This window comes from Bison bison, unplaced genomic scaffold (genome assembly GCF_000754665.1).
Source record: "Bison bison bison isolate TAMUID 2011002044 unplaced genomic scaffold, Bison_UMD1.0 scf7180017864376, whole genome shotgun sequence".
NCBI lineage: Eukaryota > Metazoa > Chordata > Mammalia > Artiodactyla > Bovidae > Bison > Bison bison.
Genome location: NW_011494948.1, coordinates 9,825,754 through 9,836,880, shown reverse-complemented (window position 1 = coordinate 9,836,880; position 11,127 = coordinate 9,825,754). Strand labels below are relative to the sequence as shown.

Below are 11,127 nucleotides of genomic sequence, written 5' to 3'. Positions count from 1 at the left end.
TCAATTCTTTGGTGCTCAGCTTTCTTTATAGTCCAATTCTCACATCCATACATGACCACTGGAAAAACCTATAGGCTTGACTAGACGGACCTTTTTGGCAAAGTAATGTCTCTGCTTTTTAATATGCCGTCTAGGTTGATCATAACTTTTCTTCCAAGGAGTAAGCATCTTTTAATTTCATGGCTGCAATCACCCATCTGCAGTGATTTTGGAGCCCAGAAAAATAAACTCTGGCACTATTTCCACTATTTCCCCATCTATTTTCCATGAAGTGATGGGACCAGATGCCATGATCTTCGTTTTCTGAATGTTGAGCTTTAAGCCAACTTTTTCACTCTCCTCTTTCACTTTCATCAAGAGGCTCTTTAGTTCTTCTTTGCTTTCTTCCATAAGGGTGGTATCATCTGCATATCTGAGGTTATTGATATTTCTCCCAGCAATCTTGATTCCAGCTTGTGCTTCATCCAGTCCAGCATTTCTCATGATGTACTCTGCATATAAGTTAAATAAGCAGGGTGACAATATACAGCCTTGACGTACTCCTTTTCCTATTTGAAACCAATCTGTTGTTCCATGTCCAGTTCTAACTGTTGCTTCCTGACCTGCATATAGGTTTCTCAAGAGGCAGGTCAGGTGGTCTGGTATTTCCATCTCTTTCAGAATTTTCCACAGTTTATTGTGATCCACACAGTCAAAGGCTTTGGCATAGTCAATAAAGCAGAAATAGATGTTTTTATGGAACTCTCTTGTTTTTTCCATGATCCAGCAGATGTTGGTAATTTGATCTCTGGTTCCTCTTCCTTTTCTAAAACCAGCTTGAACATCTGGAAGTTCACGGTTCATGTATTGCTGAAGCCTGGCTTGGAGAATTTTGAGCATTACTTTACTAGCATGTGAGATGAGTACAATTGTGCAGTACTTTGAGCATTCTTTGGCATTGCCTTTCTTTGGGATTGGAATGAAAACTGACCTTTTCCAGTCCTGTAGCCACTGCTGAGTTTTCCACATTTGCTGGCATATAGAGTGCAGCACTTTCACAGCATCAGCTTTTAGGATTTGAAATAGCGCAACTGGAATTCCATCACCTCCACAGCTTTGTTCGTAATGATGCTTCCTTAGGCCCATTTGAGTTCACACTCCAGGATGTCTGGCTCTAGGTGAGTGATCACACCATCGTGATTATCTGGGTTATGAAGATCTTTTTTTTATAGTTCTTCTGTGTATTCTTGCCACCTCTTCCTAATATTTTCTGCTTCTGTTAGGTCCATATCATTTCTGTCCTTTATTGAGCACATCTTTGCATGAAATGTTCCCTTGGTATCTCTCATTTTCTTGAAGAGATCTCTAGTCTTACCCATTCTGTTGTTTTCCTCTATTTCTTTGCACTGATCACTGAAGAAGGCTTTCTTATCTCTCCTTGCTACTCTTTGGAACTCTGCATTCAAATGGGTATATCTTTCCTTTTCTCCTTTGCTTTCACTTCTCTTTTCATAGCTATTTGTAAGGCCTCCTCAGATAGCCATTTTGCTTTTTTGCATTTCTTTTTTTGGGGAAGAGAAAAGAAGGGTTTGCCATTCCCTTCTCCAGTGGGCCACATTTTGTCAGAACTCTCCACCATGACCCATCCATCTTAGGTGGCCCTACACAGCATGGCTCATAGTTTCATTGAGTTAGACAAGGCTGTGGTCCATGTGATTAGGCTAGTTAGTTTTTTGTGATTGTGGTTTTCAGTCTATCTGCTCTCTGTTGGAGAAGGATAAGAGGCTTATAGAAGCTTCCTGATGGGAGAGACAAATGGTACTGAAACAACTGATATCCACAGGCAAAATGATAAATTTAGACTCTTACCTCACACCATACATTAAAAAGTAATTTCAGGGACTTCCCTGGTAGTCCAGCGGTTAAGAATCCACCCCGCAATGCAGGGGATAAAGGTTCTGTCCCTTGTCAGGGAACTAAAGATACCATCTGCCACTGAGCAACTAAGCCTGCGTACGACTACTGAGCCCGCAGGCCACAACCAGAGAGTCCACGCACCGCAGGGAAAACATTCCACATGACTCAGTGAAGATCCCACACGCCGCAGCTAAAACCTGACGCAGCCAAATTAATAAATATATATATATTTTTTAAAGTAACTTAAAATGAAGCCCAGACTTAAGTGTAAGAACTAAAATTATAAAAATTCTAGAAAACGCAGGAGAAAAATCGCCATGACCTTAAGTTGGACAAAGATTTCTTAGATATGAAGCCAAAAGCACAATCCATAAAGAAAAAGAATTGAACTTTATAAAAATTAGTAACTCTTACACTTCAAAAGACATTATTAAGAAAATGAATTCAAGCCAACAAATGGGAAAAAAAAATTAGCAAAGTATGTCCCTGATAAAAGATTTGTATCCAAAATATGTAAAGAACTATTAAAGCTCAGTAACAAAAAGACAAGTAAAAATTTAAAATTGGGCAAACAATCTCAATAGGCTTTTCACCAATGAAGATACACAAATGGCCAAAAAATGCACGTACAAATATGTTCAACATCATCGCTCTTTAGGAAAATAAAAATAAAATCACCGTGACATACCACTTTCACTAGATTGGCTATAACCAAAAAGTCAGAAAATAACAAGTGCTGGTGAGGATGTGGAGAAACTAAAACCCTTATACACTGCTGGTAGAAATGTAGTATGGTTCAGTCACTTCAGAATGCAATTCAGTAGTTTCTTAAAAATGTTAACATAAATTTACTATATGACGGAAGTAACAGTGTTCCTAAGAATCTACCCAAGAGAAAATGAAATAGTATTTCCATGCAAAGACTTGTACACAAGCGCTCACAGCAGCATTATTTATAATAGGCAAAATGTGGAAACAATCCAAATGTCCATCAACTGATGGATGGTTAAACAAAATGTACATATCCATAAAATGGAATATTCAGCAATGAGAAGAAACAAAGTACTGACACATGTTATAGCATGATAAATTCAAAGAACATGCCTAATGAAAGAAGACAGACACAAATGATTTCATATTGTATGATCCCATTTATATGAATTATTCAAAAAATGCAAATCTACAGAAACAGAAAGTAGATCAGGGGTAAATAGCAGAGTTTAAATAACTTCATTGGTCCAAATTCTAGAATTCTGAAGAGTAATGTACTTATAGGAGATCAGCCCTGGGATTTCTTTGGAAGGAATGGTGCTGAAGCTGAAACTCCAGTATTTTGGCCACCTCATGCGAAGAGCTGACTCATTGGAAAAGACTCTGATGCTGGGAGGAATTGGGGGCAGGAGGATAAGGGGACGACAGAGGATGAGATGGCTGGATGGCATCACTGACTTGATGGACGTGAGTCTGAGTGAACTCCAGGAGTTGGTGATGGACAAGAAGGCCTGGCGTGCTGTGATTCATGGGGTTACAGAGAGTCGGACACGACTGAGCACCTGAATTGAACTGAACGTACTTATTAAAAATTATGATACATGTATATTAATTTGGCAAGCTGGTCTCCCAAATATTGAAAAACAAGATACTAAATATTGTAAATATTATTCTAATTTTTAAAATATGCATTTATAAATATATGTGTATGTTGAAAAGAAAAATTCTGTGCAGATATAAACCAAAATACTATCAGTGTTAACTCTTAAGTGGTAAGATTATAAGCAGTTTCATTGTTTCATTCACTTGTTTTTTTAAATAATTCTAAAAACACATGCATTATCAGCATTAAAATATGTATTAAAATATACATATCTATGTGCTTATATAAAATCAGCTATTAGATAGAGAAGGAACCTTGAAGATACCCTGTTTAGCAGTATCTGAACCATCTTCACTAAAGTGGTGGAGAACTAACTGATGACACTTCACTCTTAACCCTTGAAACATTTGGTAAAACAAAGAATTCTTGAGATAAAATTTGAACAAAGAAAAATGTTAATATTTTACTCATTTATTCTCTATCTTGCTCCAGAAAGAATTTAAGGTAGCTCCTGGAGACAGGTGGAAAATGCTTATATAGCAAATCCTATTTATAAAGCAAAGTACATGTTAGCCACCATACTTGCCGCACCCACACATTCCTGCTGAAAAGGTGCGCAAAATGACTTCTTCTCTAAATGTCAACAATTACTATCCCTACCCCACTCCCATTGCTTCTCTAAAATATATTTAAAAGGGAAAATTAAAAAAGAAAATTTAAAAACAGATAAAATTCAATCTTAAGGCATTTATTATCAGATTCAACAAACAGAAAATTACTCTCTAATGTGCTTATAAAAGTTTCTAAACACCTATTTTCAATTTCTGTACTTATTTCTTTGTAAACCAGGTTTTGAGTTGCACTCTCCAGAATGGCTCCATTTTATATTATAGACTTAAGAGTTTTTATATTATACACATGGAAATGAATAAACCAAAGGCAGGCGCCTCACTCAAAGGCAGATATGAATGGTACAAAAAAAGGTGAGCAACAGCAATTCTTAGAATGTAAACTCCAAGTAAAGGAGCAGTTAGCAACAGGAGCTAAAACTAACAAAATGCTTAACTAGGGGGATGAATCAGTCGGGACAATGAGGAAGTAAGAGAAAAACAGAGCAACACATATTATGGCAAGCCAAGTAATAATGAATACGCAGAAGAAAAGATTTAGAGAAGTGGAAAAGAATAAGCAAGTCTCTAGGGACCAAAGAAAGTAGACATTGAGTTAAGAAAGGAGCACAAAGAGCCACATAAAGTCTCCAGACCCAGGTCTGATTTTTACCAGGCATCACCCCTGCTCTTCCAGTCCCATGAAATTGCCATTTCCCTTACCATCTCATGAGAATTCTTACAATCAGCCACCCCAACCACTTACTTCTCCATGGTCCTTGCAACCAAAAGCATTCCTCAACTCGTAGAAGATACTGAAGGCTTACCTCTGGATATCACCAGGGGTATTACTCGAAGTGTTCGAATTCATGACAAGTCTTCCAATTCTTTCAAAATATCCCACTGTCGCTTAATGATATACTTCGTTACTGATGATTTAAACTGTCCAAGATGTCTGTGGCTTACAGGTTACATGGACTGAAGTCTGTTGAAGTAAACCATATAATAGTAGTTACTTATGTGAGTCCTGAGACGATGAGTGATTTTTCTTTTATGTATGAGTGTATATATATATATGTGTGTATATATATAATGTTTTCTTTATCCATTTATCTATTGATGGACACTTAAAAGATATTTTGTACCAATAACCCAGTGTGTTAGCATTACGAGTACCTGATAAGGCAAAAATCTGGCCTTAGTTTTTAAATAGTTTCATTTCTCTCTGCTTTGCTTTATAATGGACATGTTTAAAAATTATATGGCTAAAAAATTAATACAAGAGGCCAGGACATTGAATGATAATTACTTGAATGATAAATGATCCGCCAAAGCACATACACCATCATGAAGGAAAAACAGAAGAATTATTTAGTAAAATTGTAGGTGTCCAAGGATAGCTAGAAGACCTCCCCCCACCAAAATCTAACCTGATCTGTCCCTGCTCGTAATAAACAATCCTAAGAGAGATCACTGAAAGAAGGACTCAAATAAGCCAACTGAGATGTAGACCCAAACACAGGACTAAGAACAGGACTAATGGTTCCTAGAACCAAACACTAGGGGATCTTCAAAACACTGATTCACACGGCTGATGCAGAATAGCTTGACCTAGACAAAGAAGATGGAATGCTTACCAAGATGAGGGGGGAAATCCCATTTTATTTTATTCCTCCTAAATACTACGCTTGGGAACAGTGGTAGACAAACACACACCACTATCATTAATTTCTTGAACACCTAGTGCAGTAAGCACTGTCCCTGGTATTTATACACAGAGCTATGGAACTCTGATCCTTACAACACCACAATATAAAGATTATCCCATTTTTTAAAAGAGAAATCTAAGACAGATATTAGAAGTCATTTGTCAAAAGTCACATAGTTACAGGATCAAAATTCCAACTCGTTACTATCTAACTATATAACTCTAAGCCCAAGCTCATTCTACAAGGTCACTGTTGATACAGGTAAATTATAATTATCTTACCTGAGGTTTATTATCCTCATTTCAATTACAGAAATGCATCTGATTCACAGAGGCTTAAATGACTTGCCTATAGCCAGTCAGCTACTCAGTAGAGGACACCGAAGAATCAAGCTCTTCTGATACTGAGTCTCAAAATCTTTTCATCTTACCACTGTGCCCTCAAAGTTCAAACTCCAAAGAATCTGCCTTCAGAATGAAGTCAAAGAGTTAGAACTTGGAAGGGACTCTTTTATACTTAAGAGTCATGTCCAAGGCTCAAAAGTACATATATATATAATGTTTTTTGTTTTGTGAAAACAATTAAATACATACACACATACCACATGTACAAACTTATGTGACACAAACAGAACCTCTATTTACCTCACAGGAAAAGAATTTACATACTTAGAGCCTTAATAATGTTTTTTTGTGTTTTTGACTTTGTTTTGATCTTGGGCAGAGAAATGTGGGGAAAGGTAGTTAACCAAACTTTAATATCATTGTTTCAATAAAGCTAAACTGACGAGAACCATCGTTTTTCAGTGCATTATTTTGGTATCTAACATCTTCAAACTTGAATGGTCGTCTAGAGAGAAAGGGTCTTCCCTACCTCAGACGCAAGTTTCACTGATTTCCAGATCACTGATACAGACAGCATAACAGGTAGATGGTTTCCCATGATCTCTGTCCCATGGTGTTTCTCTCTAGTATAATACCCTCCCCTTTACTGGGGAGAACCTGAGACTTGCTTCTAACCAAGATAACATGGTGAAGGTGACAGGCTGCACTCCCATGATTACTTAATGTTATATACGACTCTGTCCTAGCTGATGAAGTGACAGATAACCCCCAGCACGCTGTCACACTGTGAACTGCCAATGTAGAAGGCCAGTTGGCAGGGAACTGCAGGCACCCTCCCCAAAGGCAGTAAAAAGCCAGATCCCTCGATCATACAGATGCCAACAGGAAACACATTCTGGGCAATTCCCTGGAGATCCAGTGGTCAGGACCCTATGCTCTCACTGTAGGGAGCACAGGTTTGACCCCTGGTCAGGGAACCAAGATTCTGCAAGCCGATTCTGCAAGCCGCATGGCATAGCCAAAAAAAAAAACATTCTGCCAACAACTTGAATGAACAGGATAGCAAATTCTTTCAAGTCAAGGTTCCACATAAGAACGCTGCCAGTAGCACCTTGATTGCAACTTAGTGAAACTCTGAACAGAGGGCTCACCTACACAGTGCCAGATTCCCAACCTATAGAAACTGAGAAATAATAAATCAGGGCTGTTTTAAGCCCCTAAGTTTGTGGTAACTTGTTACACAATAGAAAAATAATACAGATAACAAGCTTGAAAATGCATTTGCAGAGTTAAAAAGAAAAAAGAAAAGAGAAAGAGTTAATATGTAAAGTACAAAATGGATTCTGACATCAACCCTGCCTACATGTGTATGTCACTTTGTTTTTCCATAGGTTAATTTCCTAATGAATTTACATAGCAGAGTTTGTAAAAATCCTATCTAAGGTAACATAGAAAAACGAGAAAGTCATGGGCAATGTTTACAACAAACAGAACAAAATACAAATGAATAAGGGCAAACCAGCAACAACCACAAAACCCACATGGAGGTGGAGGTATCCATACAGAAGAAAGCAAAGGGAAATAACAAGACCCTCCTGAAAGAACCCCCAAAGGATCAACAGATAGTTAATGGAAAGCATGGCAGGAAAATCTGAGAGCAAGGGCTGAAAGCGACACATGAAACAGACACATGGTAAGACAGTCTCCTCACAGACTTTCATTACTGACCTGCCAAGGTGCCCTTCGTGAACAGGGGCCCACACTAATGAGAATCAGTAGAAAATGGAATCAGGGGAAATAAAGACAAAGTAAAGAGATAGCTCAGACCAAAGTGTAGGAGGAAACAAGGCCAGGAAATCTCAATACCAAGCACTCACAACAAAATAAGGCAGGGTTTTGTGAATTCTGAGAAGCTTTCCTTTACCACGCTCAAAATTCAGGAAGACTAACCTTTCATAAAAATCAGCAACAGAAAAGCAGAGTGTTCAAATTTCATACAAATATGAGGAGAAAGAGAGTAAGGAACGGAATGGACTCCTGAAAATGAAAGAATGACAGAAAGACAAGTCCACAAATCAGATTAAAACCATAACTTACTATTTCAAAACGAGCTACAAGGGGGACTACCCTGGTGGTCCAGTAGCTAAGACTCCGTGTTCCCAATGCAGGGGGCCTGGGTTGGATCCCTGATCAGGAACTAGATCCCACAAACCGCAACTAGGGTCTCACATGCCACAACTAAGATTCCACACGCTGCTGCGACAAAGATCAAAGGTCTCATGGGCCCAAACTGAAACTTGGCACAGTCAAATAAATAAAAGCAATTATTGAAAAAGATGAGCTACAAGACATTAACAAAATGGTATAAGGCATGAAAGGACAGGAATCAGAATTAGAAAACATCAGACATGAGATCAGACGAAGATTAGAAACATTAAAAAAAACAATTCTGCAGTGAAGACTGAAGTAGAGGGAACAAGAATAAATAGACATGATCAGAAAAAAAACTCTTAAAGGACATACAAAATTAAATAAAATTTTTAAACAAAAATTTAAGAAAACAAACCAAAATTATTCAAGAGAATGTGAAAATATACTGAAAACAGACAAAGAATAACCAACATGGAAATAAAAGAAGTCCCTGAATAAGCGATAAAGCAAGGGAAACAGAACAAACACTAAGAACTGTAATTCAAGAAAATTTTTCTTAAATATAAAAAGATTCTAATCCACAGTTCCAAAAAATAAGCTGCAGATCTGAGGACACGAACCCAGCACAATCAATACCAAGACATATTCTAAGACAACTACTGGACTTTAGTAAAAAGTTGTACACAAATGTTCATAGCAGCATTGTTCATAAACAGCCAAGAAGTAAAAACCCAAATATCCATCATTTGCCAATATATAAACAAACATGAAATATTATTCAACCATAAAAAGGAATGAAGTACCAATATATGCCACAACATGGATGAGTGTTGAAAACATTACGCTAAGTGAAAGAAGCCAGACACAAAAGGACACATATTTCATAATTCCATTATCTATGAACAAATTGATACCTCAAAGCCACACCCTTCCATCACCATTCCTACTGTGCACACACAAACATCCCTTCTCCAGGTATCACACTTAGATTATCTCATTTCACTCTACACCAACCCCAAGGGGAAGATACGTTAATATCCCCATTTTATACCCTGGGAAAGTGGGGCTTAAAGATACTCAGTCACTTGTCCAAAGTCACATCTCTAGTAAGTGACAGAGTAAGGATTCAAATCCAAATTGGCTATCTCCAGAGCTTTGCTATGTACCGTTGCCATTAACCTTCAACACACGGCTCACCCCGTGGCATCCCTCACATGTCAGGGAAGCACTTCTGCTCCATACTGCCAAGTTCTTAAACACAGATCATTCTTCCACACATCCAAACTACAAGTCAGGGTCTTACTAAAAGATGACCCAGACGTCCAGTGAATTTCTCAATCCAGAAGGGATTTCCACAGAGTTGGACCAAAAGCAGGGCACCCATTGGGCAGTGATGGATAAAGGCAAAGTATAAATCAGTTTATGTTAATGTGTTAATATCTTTATGTTTCGATAGTGAAGTTGGTCTATTCTCACCATTCCCACTAAAACAGATGAAAGAAAGTGAAAGTTGCTATGTCCAACTCTTCCTGAAACATGGACTATACAGTCCACCGAATTCTCTAAGCCAGAATACTGGAGTGGGTAGCCTTTCCCTTCTCCAGGGGATCTTCCCAACCCAGGGATCAAACCCAGGTCTTCCACATTGCAGGCAGATTCTTCACCAGCTGAACCACAAGAGAAGCCCCAAAACAGATTAGGGATGTTATGTACATCATTCATCAAGAAGTTTTTTAGAAATAGTTAATGGGGCAATTGAGGACAAGAGATCAATGGTCTGGACATACTGAGAGTAAGTACCAGCCAAAAAGACAATTCTGCTTTAAATTTCAGAGCTACTGCTGGTAAGTTTTCCTATCTCATATCTGAGTCCTTCTGTAGGTCATCCAGAATGCACTGATCTCTCTCAGTGCATATCAGTCTGTACATACCAGGGGAAAGGGGAGAGGCAGGGAGAAATAAAAGATGAAAACTTATTATTGAGCACTTCCTACATGGCAGACACTACAAGAAGCATATCGGAGCTCAGTGAATCTTCCCAATACCCTACAGATTATTATGCACGTTTCACAGATGAGAACACTGAGGCTTGGAGAGGTTGAGTAACTTGTGTATAAAGATATCCAGTGGGAGGGTTAGAATTCAAGTTCATATTGTGGCTGACTCCTAAATCCATTATCTTTCACAACACAGTGCTATCTTCAATACTAACCACATCTGTAGTGTGGTGTCTATTAGCAAACATATATTTCACCTTTAAAAAAGATGTTGGGTTCTTTCATCAAAACAAAACCAAGACAAATGGGTTGAGGCAATCAAAGTATTTTAGGATTAAATGAGACTTCAGAGATCCAGTCTATCCTTCTTATCCGACAGATAAGGCATTTTCTTGCCCAGGGAGCTTAGGTGATTTGCCGGAGGTCACACAGCTAATAAAAGTCTCCACTAGAACTGATACAGAAAACTCCAAACTAAAATTACTGCTTTCATCTTTCCTTGTAGGAGGTTGCACACTGCCTTTGTTTCCTCTTCATTTCATGGGAAACCAAGTTCCTTTCCTGCTCTCTGCTTGTTTTGTTACTAGACACTAACTGTTCAATAAAACAAGTGACAAAAAATGGTAGGTTCATAATCCTTCAAGATTATGAAAACAACTAAATAAAACATCAATGTGTAATGTGTTCAAAAAGATTTGGACACTAACTGAAATTGGTTCTCAAGTAAATTTAAGTGGTTATCATTTGCGATCTGCTTAAACGGGGGGGGGGGCGGGGCGGGGTTGGGGGGAGAGTGGAATTGCCTAGGATAAATATCACATGTAATAA

The 11,127-nt window shown here is 38.1% G+C and overlaps 1 protein-coding gene across 9 annotated transcripts in view; it reads right to left on the bottom strand.

The window, feature by feature from the left end:
• CCDC171 (coiled-coil domain containing 171) overlaps positions 1-11,127 on the bottom strand; it is a 344,777-nt gene that overhangs the window by 329,614 nt on the left and 4,036 nt on the right. For 8 of the 9 annotated variants that reach the window (XM_010857037.1, XM_010857035.1, XM_010857032.1 and 5 more), the window contains exon 2: positions 4,926-5,083. In XM_010857037.1, coding sequence (XP_010855339.1) covers positions 4,926-4,969 — 44 coding nt within the window. In that variant the 5' untranslated portion in view covers positions 4,970-5,083. Of the gene's footprint in view, positions 1-4,925; positions 5,084-8,248; positions 8,344-11,127 lie in introns of those variants that run through there. The other variant, XM_010857034.1, reaches the window with a different exon arrangement.